Source organism: Crocuta crocuta, unplaced genomic scaffold (assembly GCF_008692635.1).
Source record: "Crocuta crocuta isolate KB4526 unplaced genomic scaffold, BGI_CrCroc_1.0 scaffold59-1, whole genome shotgun sequence".
NCBI lineage: Eukaryota > Metazoa > Chordata > Mammalia > Carnivora > Hyaenidae > Crocuta > Crocuta crocuta.
This window is the reverse complement of record NW_027551579.1, coordinates 2,413,374-2,436,793: the sequence shown is the minus strand read 5'-3', so window position 1 is coordinate 2,436,793 and position 23,420 is coordinate 2,413,374. Positions and strand designations below refer to the sequence as shown.

At 38.0% G+C, this 23,420-nt stretch overlaps 1 protein-coding gene across 1 annotated transcript in view; it reads right to left on the bottom strand.

The window, feature by feature from the left end:
- RYR2 (ryanodine receptor 2) overlaps positions 1-23,420 on the bottom strand; it is a 674,490-nt gene that overhangs the window by 170,460 nt on the left and 480,610 nt on the right. The window contains exons 47-56 of the mRNA XM_077751737.1: positions 20,736-20,871; positions 19,999-20,185; positions 17,875-17,980; positions 15,226-15,346; positions 9,728-9,897; positions 8,073-8,293; positions 6,670-6,760; positions 5,373-5,513; positions 3,379-3,542; positions 1,090-1,168 (exon numbers count right to left, since the gene is read on the bottom strand). Coding sequence (XP_077607863.1) covers positions 1,090-1,168; positions 3,379-3,542; positions 5,373-5,513; positions 6,670-6,760; positions 8,073-8,293; positions 9,728-9,897; positions 15,226-15,346; positions 17,875-17,980; positions 19,999-20,185; positions 20,736-20,871 — 1,416 coding nt within the window. The remainder of the gene's footprint in view (positions 1-1,089; positions 1,169-3,378; positions 3,543-5,372; positions 5,514-6,669; positions 6,761-8,072; positions 8,294-9,727; positions 9,898-15,225; positions 15,347-17,874; positions 17,981-19,998; positions 20,186-20,735; positions 20,872-23,420) is intronic.

Here is a 23,420-nt window from a genome sequence, read left to right as displayed (position 1 = left end):
TAACTTTCAACACGCTTGTTCCACATTATTTTGCCCTTGCAGGTCCCTACGTATTACCGTTTCCCTATCTCATTTTGTATCTGCCCATCCAATCTGAGTAACTAGACTGGACTAGCTCAGGACGGCCTCCTTTTAAATTTCCTCTTCATCCCCACCAGCTTGATACCTAACAGAGTCTTTATATAAAACAGACACTTAACTCGTACTGACTCACCTAGTAAACAAATTAGTGAACAAAGAACCACACATTCATCAAAACAAGAAGAGAGTTTCTTAGGAGAAAGGGGCCGAGTGGTGAACTGAAAATTAATATAAAGTCTAGCAGGATGATAAGAAACTGCTCTATAAACACGAACACCTCAGAACCTTTGATGTTTGATTTTCACTTCGCCAACATTACATGCTTATTTTAGATTCCTGCATCAGCTCAGCTCAGTCTCTCTGACAAATTTATTTCACATCTCTCAAGTTTAACTAGGCTCAACATAATGTGACTACACAGCCATAAGGTTCCTTTTAGAGAATTTCATAGTATGTAGGACATGTGTCACTTGATTCATTAGCTTGCATTTTTTGACAATCCAACTAAAATATGTCAACTTGCCATGTAGTTTATTTTTAGCGACCTGCAGGTGTTCTTTGTAGTAAGACCTACTACAGAAGATTGGAAGGTGTAAACAATCACTAAATTCTAATTTATAACTTCAAGATTTTCTCTAATATAAAATTACACTTGAAGCCAAAGTTTCTTTAAAAGATTTCTGACCCACCGTCACCTTTTCTTCCTAAAGCCCCTGATAATGATTATTTTTTACTCTCACAAACAGTATGTGTTTAGAAACTGTATTTATTATTTCATTAATAGAATTTTTATTCCTAAAATTGTGCTTTTGATGAACAGATATTCTCATTCATATTGGATTACATGTGTTAATGGCAGAACTAACTAATGTATTTGCAAATCATAATTAAATGTTCTTTCTTAATCTACAAACAGCTCTCACTTTAAGGTAGAAAACTGTCATGATCAGAAACATTTGGGTGGTGACCACTCAGTACTGAATGAGAAAATGACACTCTGGCTTTTACCTTGTCCATTGACCATTTGTCATGAGAATGCTCAGCATATTTGTTAATGAAGTATTCCAACTTCTCAGGGATTGTAATGCTATGAGAAAAATAAAGAAAAAAAGGCTTGATTTTTACAGGATTTACAAGAAATCATACCAGTAATTTACTCACAGCTTATGATTGTTTAAATCCCACTTGATGCATAACTGTTAAAAAATTATTTTAACACGGAATTACTTTTCCAAACTGCAGGAATAATATATAAGTCAAGTTGGTGATGTTCTATCTGCTCATCTAATATTAATTCATACTTTATTATCTCTTCATAGAAGTTGTATATATTAAAAATTTTATATAATATAAAGATAATTAAAATATATTCAAAGAGGAGGACAATTGATCATACCAAAAAACTTTTTTTAAATCTGAATCAAGATATGGTTAGATTTAATGAGCTTAAAGACCAATTTCCCTTCCATATTCATTCCTTGAAGCTATTCTCCCTTTTTGACTTAAGTCTCTTCTGCAAAAACTCTAAGTGGGTAACAGACCTGAAATCTGACTCGTGACACTTTTTCAATGTACTGAAATTTTAAACGAATGTCATACAACTAGTGATGTGTTAATGATTTAAAATTTTATGGTCTACATACAACATTCTGTTATTAATATGGACTATGGCGAAAAGTAACTACTCGTGCTCTGTGATCTTGATGACATTTATTCTTGATTCCTTTCATATTTAATTAATAGTTGATCTCTTGAACAGATGTTAAGTGCATGCAACTGATGACCAAGTCTAAATATGAGACTTGGGAATATCAAATAGATCAATGAACGGAAAATTAAATATACATATAATTCCATTCACTCATGCATATAACTTATCAACACAATTACCATTGATAATTGACTTCTAAATAAAACCTAGCATAATGAGATGGTTTACTGTTTTTTGCAACAATGTTATCAGTCAGTAATTGAACTGCATGACACAGACATAGTTAAGAAACAATATATAAAAATCACAAAAATGTAGCAATGATTGATATCAGTAAGTAAACCTAATCTGGTAGGAAGTCCTCAAAGGGGTAAACCTCGGTAAATGAATATGCATGCCCGACAGCTGTTAATCAATGAGATTTAATTAATCAACACCAAGACCACGACATGTTCTGATGTTATTTTAAAATCCTGGATTATATCACATGTTAGCAAACCACAAACTTACCCAAGTAGGAACTGAATATGTGATATTTTGGTTTACTTACATTGGAAGAGAAACAAAGGATCAATCACATAAGCCAAATACTGGGGGGAAGAGTCTTTTCTCACAGGACTGTCATCAAATACCAAACATGCAAATTTAAGGCATTATCAAACTAATGGCATACCACTCGGGTTGAAATTTTGGTCTGTTATGGAAGCTAAACCAGCTGGGGGGCCGCTCAGAAGCCTGAAAGTTGAACTCCCAAGCAAATTCAGATGCCGTGGATGGTAACTACTGAGTGACTGCCTTGCTAACAGTGTAATCCTGCAGAGTCACCATGGAATCGATAAGATAATGTGTTGAAGAGTCAGCTTTCCTTGCAAATGGGAAACCATGGTCCTACTCAAAGACAGTAACAACAAAAATGCTGAGACTCCAAACACCTGAAGTACTGAGACATCCCACTGGTAACAACAATTTATGCAACTAAGTACGTGTAGGCGGTTTTATGTTATGTAACGTTTGATCTGCGGTTAAGGCGCTCACGTTGTGTTCTAACAGCATGCGAAATTTTCCACAAATATTCTCATTTGATATTCCCTTGAATCTCATTCTGTGCTTTATGATGCTCAACACCAAGTGCTACCCCCTTAGACCTTGCTGATATCGAGTGATGCTGGAGTGCCTCCCCGCAGCTCACGGGAATAGATCTACCCTGAGTGCCGGGATCACCCCCAGTCAAAGATGCGGTACAGAGGTTGGCTGCAATTATCAATAAACATTTAGGGTAAATTTTCAACTAAGAAAATGGCAGATATCTTTCTTGATTCTCGTTACCATAGATATTATCACGTGGTTACATACAGAGAATCCAGGTTATGTGAGGTAGCCTCAAAGATACATCTTATCTACTTCTGACACTTGTATGATCATCATTATTACTACTGTTCATTCTGTCAAGTAAAGGGACCCCTATCAAAAGGATACCAATTCAAAGGGGGCATGGATTAGAGAAAGTTCACATTAGTACCTTATTCAATTTCAGACTTCACACATCATTTACAATAAAAATCTGCTGCAATAGAAAGAGTCCATACTTTGAGGTATCAACAGGTTGTGGGTTAAAGTTCCCTTCAGAATCCATTGATGACTGTTTTTCCATCATACTGACATAATTTGACTCCATGTAGTCTGGAGGCAAAGCTCCCGCAACGGCACTCAGGCAAGGCAGTGCCAGTTTGAAAAGTTCTTGTTCGTATTTCTGGGAAGAAATGGAGGACCAAAACAAAACACCAAAAACCTGGGTTACTGTTGGGCAAGAGTTGTCAGAATGATTGCTGTGGAGGGCATGATGTCAGAAAAGATGGGAATGACCCCGGGCTAACTTAACTCCCTGGAAGATTCTGTCTCTAAGCAAAGGCAGCACACAGCCTGAAATCCTATCAAACATGAGAGAGGCTGAAATCAGAGTTGTTGCAGAGTCAGAGCAACTGCAGTTGCTCCCTAAGAAGAATAAAAACTCTGCTTCTCTAAGAGCTTTTCTCCAATATTTGAAATGAAATAAACGTGAATATTCTGAATGTATAACATGTCTTTACAACATAAACATGAATTCAGTCAATGAATAGCATGACTGTACAATACTGCTATACCATATTGTAAAGGCTATCCTTGAAAAATAAAGGAACATTCCAGACAGTAAGAAATTTTAACTGATCTGTACCACATTACAAAGCTATGAAAAATAAAATTCTAAACTGAGAAAGAAATTCTATATGGAATATGCACAGTCAAAATTTCTGGGAAGAGATATTTATATATTAATCACATAATTAATTAAATTTATATTTATCAATTTTTAAATTTTTAAAAATTTATTATTATTTTTTTTTTGAGAGAGAGAGCATGAGCAGGGGAGGGGCAGAGAGACAAGGGGATAAAGGATCTAAAGTGGGCTCTGTGCTGACAGCAGAGAGCCTGACGTGGAGCTCGAACTCACAAAATGCAAGATCACAACCTGAGCTGAAGTTGGATGCTCAACTGACTGCACCCCAGTATTTATAGATGTTTTAAAAAATAAAAAATATTTGTTTAAAAATTATCCCATTTCAAGTGTTTGATTTTAAAAGAATGTTGTAAATTCTTCTAAAAATGTCTTCAACATACTATTTTAAAAGGACTCTAGGTTTACCAAATGCAATTTGGTAACAAAAAGCATCAAGATGTAGCCTCCAACTGTAATTACAGATGAACTTAATTCTATTATGTGGCAAACTTCCGGATATCCTACTCCAGTTGTATAATAATGTCTACCTGGGAATTCAAGCTGATTTTGCTTAATAAGTTTAGCAAAGCATGCTGTTCTGATTTTCTCTGAAATACTATCCCCTTCCAGCCTTCTGAAAATATATGAACTATTCATTATAAATATGCAACTATTAGGTAATGTCACATATAGGAAGCAACACTGAGTGGAGTGACTTAAATCCCCGTAGTGGGAAAAGCCAGGAAGGCCACTGGAATATTATAATTTTATGAGATTGCATACTCTTATATGTGATAAGATTTTGTCATTGTATTAAAATCAGGGTGACTAGGGAGGGTTTGAGTTCAGGTAAGTCTAAATGTGCCAAAACTTGGGGTGCCTAGGTGGCTCAGTCAGTTAAGTGGCCAATTCTTGATTTTGGCTCAGGTCATGATCTCATGGTTTATGAGTTTGAGTTCACACCAGGCTCCTGGCTCTCAGTGCAGAGCCAACTTTGTATCCTCCCTCTCTGCCCCTCCCCTGCTTGCTCTTTCTATCTCTCTCTCTCAAAAATACATAAACATTTTTTAAATGCATCAAAACTTAACCATGTTCATAATTTCCTGAAATGCTTAGCCATATGAAACTGAAGCTGTTATGGTCATGAGGACCATGCTACCATAATAATGATGAAAACTCAGCATCAATTACATTCTCAAAATTTGCTGTATGTTAGAAAAAGGAAAAAAAAAACTATGCAATCTTAATAAGTAAAGATAATACTCCACTAGAATATTTGACTTTTAAATTATTTTATCACACAAAGCCCATAAAATATTGAATCACCTTTTGAGACAGGGCGTCAAAAATGCCCCAAAATAACTTTCTTGATAAATGAAGTTCTTCTTCTGAGGCAGCTCCAAAGTTTCCCCACCCTCCAGGCAGGCAGTAATATTTCCAGCATCTTTCATAATGATTTGTCAGCAACTATGTGAGGAAACAATAACAAAAGTGATGAGCTTAAGGTACCATTTGTATTTTTCCCATTTCCTCTCATTTGACATTCAAAGGCCACATAATACGGTCAACTAAAACAAAACTGCTCAGTCTCATATGAATTCTTCTGAAGAATACTATACTATGCTTCTTTAAACTTTAACACTAATCACAGTATGAGGATGAAATGCCCAATTTGACAAACAAGTCCATCTTGAGCCGCCATCTTTATTAATGTATTCTTGAGTCCTGTATCAGTTGGTATCGTTTACTCATGAATCACCGTCCCCTAGTATCCATGAATCACCATCCGCTGGTAGCCATTTCCACACTTAGTGACAGAACTGACCTCAAGGTAACCCAGAGGCACAAGTAAATATCTCTAGGATACAGCAACTGACATGTACATTCTAAGGGAACTCTACCTCTCAATATTTTTGTTTCCTTTTTTCTAATCCTTAATCACCACACTTCAGCCTTTGCTTCAAAGCTTGAACTTCCCAAACTACTCCATTTCAGTAATCTCTTTATCTATATTTCTTTGGTGGTTATGGATGTAATGTATTATCTTGCTGAGTTATGTATCATGCTGCTTCTTAGGTTTTCATCTATGCATATATTTTTTGTTTAAGACTAAACCGTAAATTTAAAGACAAGGACAAAATCTTCCAATTATTTGGTAGCTCTTTGGATAGTTCATTTTTGATCTATAAACTAACAAATATTCACAACTACTTGCTGAATTAATGAAATGATCTTTATGATTCAACTAAGTTGTTTTGACTCTTTTCTATAACTAAGGAAGGAAATAGATTGATAAGGATTATTGCTATTAAAACAAACTACATGTCAGGGCACCTGGGTTGCTCAGTTGGTTGAGAGGTCAACTTGATTTTGGCTCAAGTCATGATCCCAGGGTCATGGGATTGAGCCCTGTATTGGGCTTCATGCTGAGTGTGGAGCCTCCTTATGATTCTATCTACCTGTGCCCCTCTTTTGCATGTGCTCTCTCTTTCTTAAAAAACTAAAACAAAATTTCCAGCATCAAAAAATCAAGCATGGCATTTCTACGAGCTGTACATATTGTAAGAGGAGAAAAGTCAGAGAACCCAGTAATCAACTAACTACAAACATTTCTTATCCTTACCTTAAGAGGCATCTTTGCATGTTCATTTAATAATGGGACATCAAATACTAATCTTCGGAGCAAGTGCTGCATCATAGAAGGTCTCAATTGGCTGGTGGAACAAAGTTCATTTTAATGATTTTAATGAAGGTAAGTATGTCTAAACTAAGTAAATAGTTCATTAGACTAGACTATATATGCCAAGAATCTCTCTTCAGATGGTGGTTAATTAGGTGCCCCCAATCCAAAGATCAACCACAGAGTGCACAATTGTGTAAAAGGTTATATTCCAACTCATCTCCACCCCCTAGATCTGAAGACCATTCCTTAGATTTGCCCCTCTTCTCCCCTCTTTCACTTCCCAACCACTCACAGTGGCAGAGCCTTCTGTTTCCTGAGACCCTTCCTCCAGTAATTTCAATAAATACTTCTTTCCTCAGTCTACTGCGGTAGGAAGGGGCTTCAGTGACTGAATTAGGAGCAAAAAGTATCCCAACAGGAGGAAGAAAAAAAAAAAAAGGCTGAGACAGAAATTTTGCCAGAGGTGGAAGGGAACGGAAATCAACATACAGTGAACAGCTACTATGTCAGGTCATCTGAATACTTCACCTTGTTTAATATTTAGATACACTCTATGAGATAGTTATTTTGATTTCATTTTTACAGAACTTGAGGGTCAGGGGAGCTACAGACAGAACCTCCTAATTTTTCACCTCCTTCAGTCCCATCCGGCTTCTAAGCTGAACATACACTTTACTGTGAGTGAAAACCTTTCTTCACCAGTGGACTGCCAGGTCACACGCTTTCACCTCTTCTTGCAATCAGTGAGGAGCCACCACCCCAGTGAGGGGCTTGAGAAATTGTCACATGAGCCATTAGAACTCCAACAGGAGGAGGTATGTTCTGGCTTTCACAGTAAGACATATGGACACTTCCACTTACAGGAAGTGGTTTTCTAGGCTGGAGGAAATAAGTCAGCCTTCATGATTGCCATGCATAAGTAATGTTCTAAAACTATACTGTATCATTTTTTATATATATCAAAGGAGTCTCCTTTTCTTTTCTCTTCTGGAAAAAGAGTTAAAATCATCACACATAATCAAAGGGGGAGAATCTATTAATCTTACACTAAGGTGGCCAGAGACTCCTTGCACAACCACCCTACCCACCAACACCCAGAATAGTAAACTTGATCCAGCACTGTATCCAGATACCCTGGAGAGGCTTGGAAGAACGCTCCTGAACTTGACCAGGAGCAAGGGTACTTTGATAAGACTCAGACCTCAGATTCAGGAGACTACCTAAATGAATCAATTTTTTCATACACAGATTGTTTCCAGAATTCATAACCATTTGTCAAGGGCCATATAGTAAACGTTCTTCCTTAAAGAAGAAACTGGATATGGAGTTTGCTTCCCACTTACCCACAAATAGAGAGTAAACAAACTTCTATGGAATCCCGCTGAGCTTTGGTAAGTGAGCAGCCCTTAGAAAGTCTGTACACAGTGTGCAGTAATGAGTCAATGAGAGAAGCGTGGTGTTCTGTGCCCGCAAAGAGAGGGGCACATCTTGTTAGCAAAGGCAACACGGCTGTGCAAAGGTACCGATTGAGGGCCAGGGCCATGTCTGTGGCACTCAAAGCAGCCTAAAAAGAAATCGTGAGAGTAGAAAGTCATTTCTGCCTGGCAAGAGACAATTCTCAAAGGGGGATGAACATGTTGACATGTAATTTCATGATCTAGAAAATGACAAATATAGCAAAACCTGGGTTTGCAAGCATAATTCATTCTGGAAACATGCTTGTAATCCAAAGCACTCAAAGGTCAAAGCAAATTTCAAGAACTACTGGCTCAGTTGGGATCATGTGACATTTGGCATCATCTACGACTCGTATCACAAGACATCACTCATTTATCAAGTTAAAATTCATTAGAAGTGTTTGCTCGACTTGCGGAACTCACAGAACAAGTTACTCGCAATTCAAGGTTTTATGGTATATGAAAAATGAAGAGGTATTCCTCAATTATATCTTTAAATGTGGTTCATATGATTTTTTTTTTACTGCTAACAACAATCAACTTTTGATTGCTCATAAATAGATAAAAATGAAGTGATGTCTATAGTGATCTCTAACTCCCCAATGATTAATTAAATATCAACGGTAGGATGAATGTGAGGTGAAGAAGACACCAATGATATCAAAGAATGTGAGTACTTTACTAGGGGACTAAAAAGAGAAAGAAGCTTATTCCCATAACAAATCTCATGTTCAAAAATTCTTCCAGAGTTCTATTTAATAATGGTTATATTTTTGCTCATGTCCATCAGAATCAATAGCCAAAGGTTCACTGTCTTCTTAGGTTATCAACTATCCTGTTTAGGTTCAGAATTTCATATGAGCACACCCAACGAAGAAAAAAAAATTCAGTGTATTTTTAGGAGTCTCCTCTCATGACTTTCATGAAAAAGCTATTATCAACTCAAGATCTGATTTTCTCTTGAATCAAAAAGACCCACTGAAAATAAAAGGAGGTATTATAACTACTGAAATGGCATTAAGAGCTTCATTCAGCTTATTCTACAATGCTTTGAACAGGAGAATATTTATACCAGTCATGGCAGATTCTCAATGAGGGCCACAGAGGCACAGGAAATATTACAACCTTATCTGTGCTTTAAAGACACCAGGATGATTTTGTAACTGGCACAACTCAACAATGTCCATTAAACATTCTTAATACTGTAATAACTTTCATCGAGAAGCGTAACTGTTTCGGCCAATTTGGAGGTTAACAGAAGCCACTGTGACCTCCCAAACTAGGGTTATATGAACTTATTCTCTTCTGTGGTACCTGATCAGAATCCTTATCTTACTCCTCAGGTTGTTAAGGGTTCTCCTCTATTCAATGAATTCCTTAGGATATCGTCTATTTTATGTTTACCCACTGCCTGCCCAAAAACATAATAGGTACTCAATACACATTTGGAGACAATAAATAAATGAATGAATATATTTACAGAGAATAAGCCAGTGAATGAAGTATCAAAAGTTGAGAATGATAATCATTAAAATCATTACCGTATCTAAAGAAGCAGCAGCCCGGAGATCTGGCAGAAAGCCAACCTCGAGAAGATGGAGGAGGAAGTCTTGAACCTCAATTCCATAGACCCTGTCAAGGAACAAAACCATGGCTGCCTTGTGATCTGGGCAAAACCCCGCAGACATGTCAGGCTCCACCACATTCCCATCTAAAAGACAGAAGGGGACGTGTTGTTAATGGACAGATTACAAAAGGCTTCTCTCTAGCCTTCTCACATTCAAGTAAAATTATCAGTTGAATGGTTTTTTTGTCCTTCTACCCACAAGCAAGTGCTGTTAGAACTGGCCTAAGACTACAACAGTGCAATTTAAATTCAAGTTCATTCAAAATGTGATTTGGGCATCCATTTGTTAACTGCCTGTTTGATTCAATACACAGCATTCTGCTAGATAATGTGAAGGAAACAAAAATGCATATCAAATCTACATTGTAAAACTAGCAGTAAATACGATAACAAGTTAAACTGCAAAGTTTTCACTGTTTTCAAAAATGAGAGCCTCTTTTAAACACTAGTAACACTCATACATCCCTATATGATCATCACAGTTCATTTACATATGCATGGCTTGGACAAAATGATGCAACTCTATGAATCAGTATGACTGTCAAATGAAGTATGTTTCATGAATCATTATAGCATTTAACAACATTTAAAACATATTTAAGAGTCATACTATTTTCTCTATTAATATTCAATATTTGAAACCTGTATAGGGAGTCTCATCAGGATTTCATAAATCCGTGCACTGGGAACCACTGTGTTGTGCCAAGAAACACAGAGACCAACCGAGACCACTGAAGTTGAATTAAGGGAATCTTTATTACCGGCCGGGACCACACAGAGTTAACATAGAACTCTAAATGTGCAGCCCTGAGTCCAAGGCTTAGGGCTTTTTATAATGAGCAAGTGAGCAATGCAGAAGCAGAATTGAGCAGTTATTGTAAAAACGCTACAAAGTGATAATGGAAGCAGCCCTTATCCGGGTATGTAGACCAAAATTTGTTATTTTGAAGGTGTGGCTTAGGGTTGTAGGGGAGTTTCAAGGGAACAGCCATTATCTCAAGGACAAAATATGCAAACTGCATCATAAACAACCATTAACAAGGGACTTTAACTCATCTTCTTATTTGATTTTTGTTTTTTGTTTTCTTTCCTTGCACCTGAGGATGGTCAGTAGCCCTCAGTGCAGGCCCAGAAGGTAAACTCTGGGTCAAGATGGAAGGACTGAAGCTAAACTCATGTATAACATTTGAGACGTGGAATTAGGGGGTTATGTGCCAATTTAAAAAACCGAAGGACAGATCTGTTAACTGTTTGGCCATGTGGTAATTATGCCAAATAAAATACTGCTACTGATAATACACTGTGAGAATCTAAAAGAATATCACAGAATCTGTAATATTGATACAATGTTGAAGAAAGAAGAACCCAGGGAAGAGGTTATATGATCACAATCATCCTAAAAAATAAAGTCACGACTTGTTTTCATTCATAATTAACGAATGGATTTCATATCTGAATCATGAAAATAAACATACAACAATATTTTCTGGGACATTATATTAAAGGCTAATACCAAATAGCTTCCATTCCTCATTAAATGATAATAATACCCGATACACCTACGACTTTCCTTCCAATCATTAAAATAATGGGAATAACAGCTTGTTTGTGCTGTTAGGCGCTATGCCAAGAATGTTACCGGCACTATCTGATACAATTTTCACAAGCACACTGTGAGGCTGGCATTCTTAGCTACATTTAACAGATAACCACTGACCTTTAAGGAAGTTAAATAACTTCCCCAGGGTTGTACACCTAGTAATTGGCAAAGTTAGATTTAAACCAAGGAATATTGGCTTTCAAATCCAACCAAAGCTGATTTAATCCTTAATGTTAAATCAGTATGCTACACTTTTTAATTAGAAATCTGTATGAAATTCCAGTCCAGTTTAATTCTCCTAAATAACTGCCTGATAGGGAATACAAATTTATAAAATTCTATGACTTTAATATACAGTCATGACTAAGGAAATGATAAGCAACCCACTGATCCTAAAATAAGATTTGTGTTTTAAACACTTATTCACCTTAAGGAATGTTACAGCTATGTATACCTGGGACTCAAGGCTCATCGGTTTGGTACAGTTGCTGTTTTACTCTTACCATCTCCTCAAACACAGTGGAGACAATAAAGCTGAAAGACTGCCTGCTGTCAAACTTCTGGCTTTTAAACTAGAAGGAGGAGGGCCAGGGACACTGGCCTTACCCCGGGGTACCTGCAATATTCCTCTGCCTCCAACTATAATGACTGCCTCAGAGTCTGTGCAAATCTGCTGGCGCCAAGGCTTCTAGGAACTGAACATCGACTTTTTAACATTTATTTATTTATTTTGAGAGAGAGAGAGAGGGAAAGGGAGAGAGCAAGAACACGCAAGAGCCAGGGAGGGGCAGAGAGAGGGGGAGAGAGAGAATCCCAAGCAGGCTCCGTGCTGTCAGTGCAGAGCCCAATGTGGGGCTCTATCTCGTAAACCATGAACATCAACTTTTGAGACTGCATGTTTGCCTCTCAAGTTTTCTGAACCTCTCCCCTCTTTTATTATTATTCTGAGCCACACTACAGAAGCCATACTTCTAAAAGAAGTATGATAAAAAAATTTTTTTTGAGAAAGGCCTCAGCTATCACTAAGGGAGGAAGAACTAATAGTTAAAGGCAAACTTCACATCCTAAATATATAATACACAGTAACAATTATTATTGATAATGAGTGAGCTTAAATAGGCAACTGACTTCTCACTAAAACATACAAAAAAGTACCAGTTTAAGTTTTAAAGCTGACTTAAATGCATACCACTGCAAAATAAACACATACAGTTTTCTGTCTGTATTTTCCACTAAAGGAAAGTGGCAAAAGAGAAATGTAGATTTAATAATAACCAGTGAATTGGGTTTTAAAAATTAACTTTCATCATGATTGTGAGAGTTCACAAAAAAAAATCCTTTAAACCCCAAGGTAGACAATATTGTGCACATTTATAAAGAAAAACACCACAAAATAACATTACTACAGCACAACTAAGTAGAATAGGAAAGAAACTGACTTGAAAAATCTTGAAGGCTAAAGGCAGATAACTGGACCAAAATGATATATAGAGACTTTGTGGGAATTCTGAATGAGATATCTGGGTATTTTTATAGGCCATGGTCTTGGTTCTTCATAATTACCGATCTGACCTAAAAATGTAGCACTTCTCTCTTTCCTCATCTGTGTAACACTGGTATTATTCTCACTTTTTCCTGCCAGTGCCAATTTTAAGGCTCAAAATGTAGGAAAAAGAAAGGACACTGTACTTAAGTAAATGAAAATGAGTTAGAAAGAGAGTGGAAAGAAGGCTGGTGAGAACAGTCTGTATATACACAAGAAAAAGAAGTTGCCTCAAGTGGGGAAGGCAAAAAACCATGGGACAGTTTTTCAGTTCCAGCCTTTTCAAAAATCACAGTGAATATTCAAATCCTGTGGCTGGAAGATTTGGGTTTATAACCCGAGAACATAGGAAACTACCTTCTCATTGTTAGAAGGCTGGAAGGCTGGCTAGGAGCACAAGCCACGTTCACACAGCGGTCCCTTCATTCCAGACTTCGGGTGCTAACAGCTAATCTTCTCTAGAGCATAACTGATGCAAGAAAATGATTATAACATGTACATTCTAATTACACTTTCTTCTAAAATTAGAAGTTTATACGAAAATGATATATGTAGGAATAGCCAATGAAATATTGAAAACTGAACAAAACAAACTAGAGAAAGGAAATCTAAGAATAATCTGGAATCTAATTTGTCGTTTAGGGGCTTTTAATAACTTTTTTTTTTTTAACTTTTAATGTTTTATTTATTTCTGAGACAAAGAGATAGCATGAGCAGGGGAGGGTCAGAGAGGAGGGAGATACAGAGTCTGAAGTAGGCTCCAGGCTCTGAGCTAGCTGTCAGCACAAAGCCTGAAATGGGGCTCGAACCCATGAACCGTGAGATCATGACCTGAGCTGAAGCCGGATGCTTAACCGACTGAGCCACCTGGGTGCCCCTTAATAACTTTTAAAAAAATGTTACTTTATTTATTTTGAGAGAGAGAGAGATAGAGAGTGAGCATGGGAGGGGCAGAGAGAGAGTAAGGCGGAGAATCCCCGAGCAGGCTCTGTGCTGTCGGCAGAGTCTGATGCAGGGCATAAACTCATGAACCGTGAGATCATGACCTGAGCTAAAATCAAGAGCTGGACAATTAACTGACTGAGTACCCAGGAGTTCCAAATCTTCAATAACTCTTAGATCTTTTTTCCTATGGGAGTCAGAGGGAACCACCAACAGGGAATCAGCCTCGCGCCTACACCACATGCCATTTCTGCTGTGGTCTGGGGCCACAGCAGGGGGTCAGTGTGTGTACAAGCCACCCACACAGTGAGGCATCTAGGCTACACCCAGTGCCCGAGCCCTCCCACTTCTCCAACCTAATCTGGCCACAGGGTGGGCAGCCACAGTTGTTGGATGTTTACGTAGAGAGTAGGTTATAACTTTATTTTCCATGCTTTTGGGTTAATCCTAAAAACTAATCATAAGCAGTTGCTAAACCAAAATGACATACTGTAGAATGGTAATAAAGCTGTCATCAAAATGGTAATTTTTAAAAAAATTCTCTCCTTTGTCTTGATTAGAGCACTTCTTTCAGCACACTGGGAATCTATAAATCTCTAAGTCAAAACTATGATTGATTTTTTGGGAAAAAAATAGTATTATACAAAAATGACAATGAAAACTATCCAAAAGAGTAAAGGAAGGAATTGCAGGCAAGAAAGGCAGAGAAGAATGAGGGCCAAAAAAAAATAAAAAGAAAAAACAGCAACAACAAAAAACCAATAGAAAGAAATTAGATAAGACAGTTGAGGTACATATTTGATCTTCTCTGGAAACTGTCTGAAAGGTCACGTAAAAAAGAATTAAAATCTCATTGAAAACAGCTATTTAAAAACAATGAGGCTGGAAAATACAAAAGAGTAATATCTTTTTTCTTTTATATATATGTTTGTAAATATATGTGTAGAAGAAAATGACAATAGAGCTTTTCTTAATTCAATGAAAAAGATGTACTTTACTGTTCTTTCCTTTTAAAAATTTTTAAATGTTTATTTATTAATTTTGACAAGCAGAGAGAGAGCAGAGAAGAGGCAGAGGGAGAGAGGGAGAGAGACAATCTGAAGTGGGCTCTTTGCTGCCAGCACAGAACCTGATGTGGGACTTGGTCCCATGAACCATGAGATCTTGGCCTCAACCGAAATCAAGAGTCAGATGCTTAACTAAGCCAATCAAGTGCTCTAAAGNGTGTGGTGGGAGGGGGTGGAGGGGGAAGGTTGAGTGCTAATAGTATTATTTAAAACTTTATGCCCTTCAATGCCTCCCTGAATTACAAAGAAGCTGGCCTTACCTTTAGCTATTGTTGGCATCTGAAAAGCAATGCTGATTACTCCCACCAAATCTCCCAGTGGAATTAGGGATCTCAAAATTGACCGGATTCTGATGGCTTCCCCCTTACCAGCATGAATCAACTACAGGGAGGAAAATGAAGGAACATTAGAATAACATTGTGAAATCAGTGTTACAATTCCATCTAGAAAATCTGAAGTATGGGAATCCAAATCTAAAATAATTTTCTGCTAATTATACATATAAATTTAGACCTCTCACAGAAATTGTTGTTTTAGGCTTAGAGACAGATATTTACCTGTCTACACGGTACTACTGACATCAGCATACATGAAATTATGTACTACAGTGTAGGTCTGTTGGTGTAACCATCAGAACAGAAGTTTTTATCCTCTGCAGAGTATTAAAACCTTTTGGAAATCTGATAAGTCCCAAAATTACATATAAACATCTATCATAACATGAATAGTAATCCAAAGAAAAAAATTATCTTCAGATTACTTCAGAACACGTAGTAATACTTATGATTGATTTAGCCTCTTTTTTTTTGCTTTGGGATGAAAGGTGAATATGAATCATAACAGGTTTTTGAGGCTGTCACTGGCTAATGGATGGCCTGTAAAGACTGAATGTGGTATGTCCAGAATCTCAGTGAGGCTCTGGGACAGACTGCAGGCTGCCAGAACTGGGGGGCAGGGAGGGAGTGTACAGGGGTGCATCTGTTTCCTTCCCCACAAGGTAAGAAACACAAGTACAATTTCTGTCACAAAGGAGGTCTTCAACAAATTGATACAGAAGATGAATACATTTCAGAAGTGCCAAAGTTACTGAGTCACTTAGTTTTTTCTCCTAGTTAAATAGAACAAAAAGTTCCATTTATTGGCATAATTTCTTGGTTCCTTTGATCTTTCATGTCAACTGAAAAAGAACAAATAATGGGAGTATAAAGTTTTTTGTATGCAATCACTTCCAGCATAAAGCAGGCTCTAGGTTTTCCTAGTATGCTGACATTTCTCCATGCCATGATTCCTCTTTGTTCACAATGAAAAATTACATCAAGAAAATATGAATTTTTTTTTAAAGGCTTTCTCTGATTTTATTTTTTTATTTTTATTTTCTTTTAATATTTACTTTTTTCTGTGTGTGAGAGAGAGAGAGAGAGAGAGAGAGAGAGAGAAAGAATGAATGGGGTTAGGGGCAGAGAGGGAAACAGAGAATCTGAAGCAGGCTCCAGGCTCTGTGAGCTATTGGCACAGGGCCCAATGTGGGGCTTGAACTCACGATCATGAGATCATGACCTGAGTCAAAGTCAGACATTTACTCAACTAAGCTACCAGGCACCCCCAGAAAACATGAGGGTTTTAACCTATAGCTATGAGAGAAAGAAAGAAAAAGGAAATAGAGAAAAAGAAACAACACAAAAATAAATGCACAAAACCCCCATAGATGCTAAATGTAGGGAAAAAGATGTGATCTGTAAGCAACAGTCCCTTGGGCTTCATGCTCAGACCCGTTTAGATGTGCATTTGCCTTTCACCTCAGCACTGCTCACTGTGTTTCAATCTCTGCGTTCTTTCTCATTCTCAGGTCATGAAGCTAATTTTATGAGCCTTTAAAAACAAGCACTTTAAAAAAAATTTTTTTTTAAAGTTTATTTACTTTTGAGAGACAGAGAGAGACAGAGAATGGGGTTGGGGGCGGCAGAGAGAGAGAGACAGACACAGAATCCAAAGCAGGTCTTGGGGTTTGAACTCACGAACCGTGAGATCATGACCTGAGTCAAAGTCAGATGCCTAACCGAGCCACCCAGGTGTCTCTCAAAACTAGGGACTTTTAAAATGACTATGATTGAATAAAACAAAACTGGTTAGGGTAAAGTAAAAAATATCTGAATGCATTACAGAGTAAAAGTAAGTACTGTTCGATGAGACTCTGAATTTCTTCTCGGTCAGCACATTTTAGAGAACACCAATCCATGGGGCCTGAATCGCTATCTCTGTCTCTGTAACTACCTGTACTACCACTTTGCCCTAAGTTAGCAGCAGGCATCTGGCAACTCCCTCACAGGGAGGAGATACCGTGAACCAAGAAAATGACTCTTGTCAGAAGCGCTTGCTCTCTCTCTGCATGCACCAAATTAGCAGAGGAAATTTATAGGGAAAATGGATTCTTTTCTTATTAAAATGTGGGGAGGCTGTATGAGTCTGAGAGATATAGATGTAACTGGTTGTTCTATTAATGGCTTGTCCTGAAATCTCATTACTGATTTTTACAACCAAGGCATTTCCAACTAAATAAACACTTGCTTAGCAATTAGGCGGCTGCTATTATTTTTAATGGAGCATGGAGATTATTGGTTTTGGATACTGTTATCTTAGTGAGCTATGGATATTTTTTTAAGTTAATTTATTTTGAGACCAAGACAGCATGAATGGGGGAGGGTCAGAGAGCGAAGGAGAGAGAATCCCAAGCAGGCTCTCCACTTCACGCACAGAGCCTGACACAGGGCTCGAATCATGGACCATGAGATCATAACCTGAACTGACACCAAGAGTTGGATGCTTAACTGACTGAGCCGCCCAGACACCCCTCTGGAATCTTCATAGTTGGATGAGCCAGGATTGCTGCTCTCAGTCCGTACAGCACTTACATGCATTTCAGGAGCACAGCGTCCCAAGAGGTCAATCAAAGCCGCATAAAATGTCATGATGGCATTCCCCATGTGGATAGTGTCATCTTCCTCCTCTTCTGTCTCACTTTGGTAGATTTTTTTCAAAAGAAACAGAAAGCAAAGGAAACATGATAATAAAGTAACACTTCAAGCATCCTTCTTGGGGGAAAGGGACCCCTAAGGGTGATTCATTATACCCCTTCTGCTACTTTCCATGAATGGGATTAATTTGCAGCTTGACATTTTTAAAGGGAAATAACAATGAGTTAAAGACCAGACACCAAGAACACATTTGTGAGAAATTTACTTCTGAGAATCCTTCAATGAGAAAAGGAAGAATTGCTTATTTGATGGAATCTGCTTATTTCTAGAGGGAGACAACCTTTTCTTTAACAAAGAAAATAACTAATGGAAAGACTTGGTAAGTTTAGACTTTTTTTTTTAAGTTTATTTATTTATTTATTTTGAGAGAGAGAGAGAGAGCGAGAGTGCGCACAAGCAGGGGAGGGGCAGAAGAAAAGGAGAGGGAGAGAGAATCCCAAGCACGCTCTGCACTGTCAGCACAGAGCCCGATGTGGGGCTCAAACTCATGAACGGTGAGATCATGAGCTGTGAGATCTAAGCTGAAACCAAGAGTGGGAAGCTTAACGGTCTGAGCCACCCAGTCACCCCTGTTTAGGAGATTTTTATAAATAGCATACATCTAGAGAAAGGGTGACAAAGATCTTTCCTTTAAGATAGCATATGTAAGGTACCCAGGACAGGGCTGTGCCCTGAGAAAGAACTTCAGAAATGTGACATCATTTACTATCTCTTTACCATCTACTCTACCCCACCCAGCCACTCCCAAATAATCCATGTCTCCCTCCCCTTCTCTGTGACAAAAACAAAGTTCATTATCTTGCTAATGACAGACAAATCTAGATAGTGTTGGAAGACTCTGTCATTCACCCCTCCCTTGGTAGGTGGCCCAGCTGGACTGAGCAGTCTGCAGGGTGACAGCAACGCCTTGTTGACCACATCCTCTTGACCATGCAGTGCTGCTCCCAGGGCCCTCGTGTGCACCCTCGCCGGTGTGGTCCTGGGCCAGACGTCTCTTGGTATATTTCCCACTACAAGGAAAAACTGAGGGCCCCTTAGCTTCTCTATGGCTAATTGATAAATGTGTAACATGCTCTTGGAAGACTCCCAGTCTAAAACCACCTTGGCCTTGACATGGACAAAACATCTATGCCTGGTCTGTGTATAGAAGAATGAGGGTCTGCAGAACTACTCTACTTGGAAATTTGCCTCCTATAATCCCTATGTTATATCTTTTCCAGGGGGGTTAGTGGTATGGGAGTATGACCTGCTAGCAGGACATTCAGCCCCCACCCCCACAGATAAAAACTGGCAAATGACATGCCTGGATTGACCTCTGCCCATTGCTGGGATCAAGTATTAATAAGGTCTACTATGAGAAACGTAAGGTAGCTACTGCCTCCCCTATCAGCCATAATACCTGATTCAGAATGGCAGCACCCCCTTTTCTGGACTTTATGTCCCCAATTCTCTTGCTAAAGGTCTTACTTTCTTACTATTATCTTGAAAACCCATTCCAGCTAACTTCCCACTAAACCCCAGTACAATTTCAGAAGCTTACCTGCCATCGTTTGTAATGACTCACTTTGCCATAACCTCCTAGAAAAATTCACACATTTCCTCCAAACAACCTAAACTTCTCCCTGCTACACCACCCAACCCACAGCAAATTCCATCCATTTTTTTTTTTAATTTTTAATGTTTATTTTTGAGAGAGAAAGATAGAGCGAGCATGAATGGGAGAGGGGCAGAGAGAGAGGGAGACACAGAATCCAAAGAAGGTTCGAGGCTCTGAGCTGTCAGCACAGAGGCTGACGCAAGGCTTAAACTCACAAAGTGAGATCACGACTGATCCACCCAGGTGCCCTGCATCCCTTCTTTCAAGTCTAACACATTTGATTTTCAAGGGCAGAAATCATGGGTACCAGAGAATCTACTGCAACAGATGGAATGCGAATCATTATTCTGTAAAATTTCAAGACCAGGAGCATAATTTGCTAAGAGTGTACATACTAAACCTACAGTGTTTTACTGGATCCACTAGTTGGTGAGGGGCCATCTCGAGAGGGATCCTCGGCTATTTTTATGGCTTCTTCCATGACTGCGAGAAGACCATTCCCACCTTCTCCTCTCAGGGCAGGACCAAAGCACTCGGGCCTCCGGATGAGTAACCTCACCACGACGTTGGCATTCTCTTCCACACTCTCCCCTAAGACCAGTGAAGAACAGGAACAAACACACACTGGTTATACAGGCATTCTGAGCCAATAAATGCCACACTAATTCATTTAGACTTAAAGAAAAATAACTAAAACCAAAGAACATAGTTATTAATAAAGCTAAAATTCAATTTAAATCACTAGTTTCATGTACACAAGACATAGTAAGCTTCTTATACTTAAAATCTTGAGAGTAAAGAAAAGCATTATAGAGGCATAAAGTTTTTTCACTTTTGTTAATTCACTATAGGAAATGAAGCCATAAGCCTATCTATTAGGACCCAATTACAAAAATTTACAAGAACCTGTAACTGCCTAAAAATGTTAACTTAATAATAAAAGCACTGCTATCAAAACAAACATTAGAAATTAAATTATTACTGTGAAGAAAGTCCTCATTGTAAAATATTTTACTAACTTTTTCTTTACTAATATTTACTTCCAGCATGAAAATGCTAGGATATATCATTATTTTATACATCTGTTTTTATGCAGTTTTAATCACGACCAAAAAAAAAGACCCAAAGCAAATAGTCTTACCATTACAGAATACAGCAAATCTGAGAAAGTCAAGGTATCTCTCTCCTTCAACTGGATTCCAGCCAATGTCTGGGTAACCTTTAGACACTAGCATCTGGCAACTCTGCAGTCCACACCCAGCCAAATATCGAACTACCTACAGATAATGAGAAGCAAATGTGTTATTGCATGGGTGAGAAGTCATCAGATGCTGATACAAGACATAATAAATGATATTCTCAAAGGATAGTTTCAAACGAATGTGGTTTTGGGGTGCCTGGGTGGCACAGTCAGTTAAGCGTCCAACTTCAGCACAGGTCATGATCTCACAGTTTGTGGGTTCGAGTCCCACATCGGGCTCTGTGCTGACAGCTCAGAGCCTGGTGCCTGTTTCAGATTCTGTGTCTCCCTCTCTCTCTGTCCCACCCCTGTTCATGCTCTGTTTCTCTCTCTCTTTCAGAAACAAATAAAACGGTTAAAAAAAAAAAGAATGTGGTTTTGCAAGTTGGATTTTCTTTAAATGTTTGTTTATTCATTTTGGTGGAGGAGGGGCAGAGAGAGGAGAGAAAGAGAATCCCAAGAAGGCTCCATGCTGCCAGTGCAGAGCCCAACGCGGAGTTTGATCTCATGAACTCTGAGATAATGACCTAAGCCAAAATCAAGAGTAGGCAGCTTAACCAAGTAAGCCACCCAGAAGCCCCTGCATGTTGTTTTTACTCTCATGACAATCCACATGAACTCTCTGTAGTAAAACCTTGTAATTAAGAAATATTTATAAATCATAACCAAGTGCTATCATAATACAAATATTTATGAATCAACTCTATGAAAGAAAACATTCCTAAGTTTCACATCATTTAATTTGACACTTTTGTCTATAAACATATTTGCAGTATCTGGATGGCTCAGTCAGTAAACCATGCAACTTCTGATCTAAGGGTTGTGAGATCAAGCCCCACAATGGATGTAGAGCTTATGTTAAAAAAATGTGTGTGTGTATTTATTTCCATTTATGTATTATATATGATATATATCATGATATATTTGATAAACTTCAAAAATTTCTAAAGATCTCTTGCTCAGTATAAAACTTGAATCCATCAGAGATACTGAAAGACCCATATGAGATACAGTGATATCTTAGAGAAGTGAATTACTTCCAACATGGTACTATCAATTTAATGGGAAGGGCATATATTTGAGAAAACTAAGTTTAGATTCAAATACCTTAGGTTCAAATCTGTTCTATTTACTTACTGGTTCCTTCTGAGCCATGGTTTCAGTGTCTATAAAATTTGGGATAGTATTACCTACCTTTCAGGATTACTGATTTTAACACATTAAATTTTCTGCTTATCATTGCCTTTTAAATTATTGTTTTATGTGAATGCTGATCCTTTGTAAATTTCATAACTGATCCAGTTTTCAAAGAAATCCCTAAGTTATTATCAATGGTAGCAGACTGCCAATCAAGTAACTTATCAATCAAGTTAACTCAGCTCAAGTTAAACTGGCTTGAAAAAGAAATAAGAAATCTGGCTAAATATATTTTGTACCAACTTTATTTAAGTATAATTTATGTACAACAAACTCATCTATTTAAAGTATAAGTTCAGTGAGCTTTGAGAGATTTATGCATCAGTAAAAACATAGCACAGTCAAGATGCAGAACATTTCTATCACAGGGAGTAGGTGGCTCAGTTGGTTGAGGGTCCAAGTCATGATCTTGGCTTGGGTCATGATTTCACAATCCATGAGTTCCAGTTCCATGGTGGGCCATGCGCTGACAGTGTAGAGCCTTCTTGGGATTCTGTCTCTCCCTCTCTCCGCCCCACCCTTCTTTCTCTCTCAAAATAAATAAATAAATTTTATTTTTAAATTAAAAATTTTTTTTCTATTCATTTCAGAGAAAGAGAGAGAGAGAGAGAGAGAGACAGCGTGAGCAGGGAAGGGTCAGAGAGAGATGGAGGCACAGAATCTGAAGCAGGCTCCAAGCTAGCTGTCAGCACAGAGCCCAATGAGGGGTTTGAACCCATGAGCTATGAGAGCATGACCTGAGCCAAAGTCAGATGCCCAAATGACTGAGCCACCCAGGCACCCCAATAAATTAAAAAAAAAAATACCACTTCCATCTCTCTTCAGGACCCATCCACCCCCCCGAATGTGAATGCTCTGACAATCTGCTTAGCATCACTACAAATTAACTTGTCTATTCTAGAACATGCAATTTGTGTATAAAGACATAATGTATGTAAATGTATAAACGCATATAAATATATAACTGTATATCTTTATATGTATATCTTTATATATATATATCTTTCTATGCCTCCTTTTTTCACTCAGAATAATGATTTTGAGGATCATTTACATTGCAGCACATGTCAAGACTTCATTCCTTCTCTTTGCTTCCTAACAGCATTCCACTGCATATAGAAATAGTCCATGTTTCATTATACATTCATTACCAGATGTACATGGTCTATAGTTTTTAGCTAAGATGAATAATGTTGTTAGCAATGTTCATGTACATGTCTTTGTGTGGACATATATTTCGATTTCTTAAAATTTTTTAGTTTATTTATTTATTTTGAGAAAGAGAGAGAAGACAGCATGGGAGGGGCAGAGAAAGGAAAGACAGAATCCCAAGCAGGCTCTGCACTGTCAGCACAGAGCCCAACGTGGTGCTTGAACTCATGAAACTTG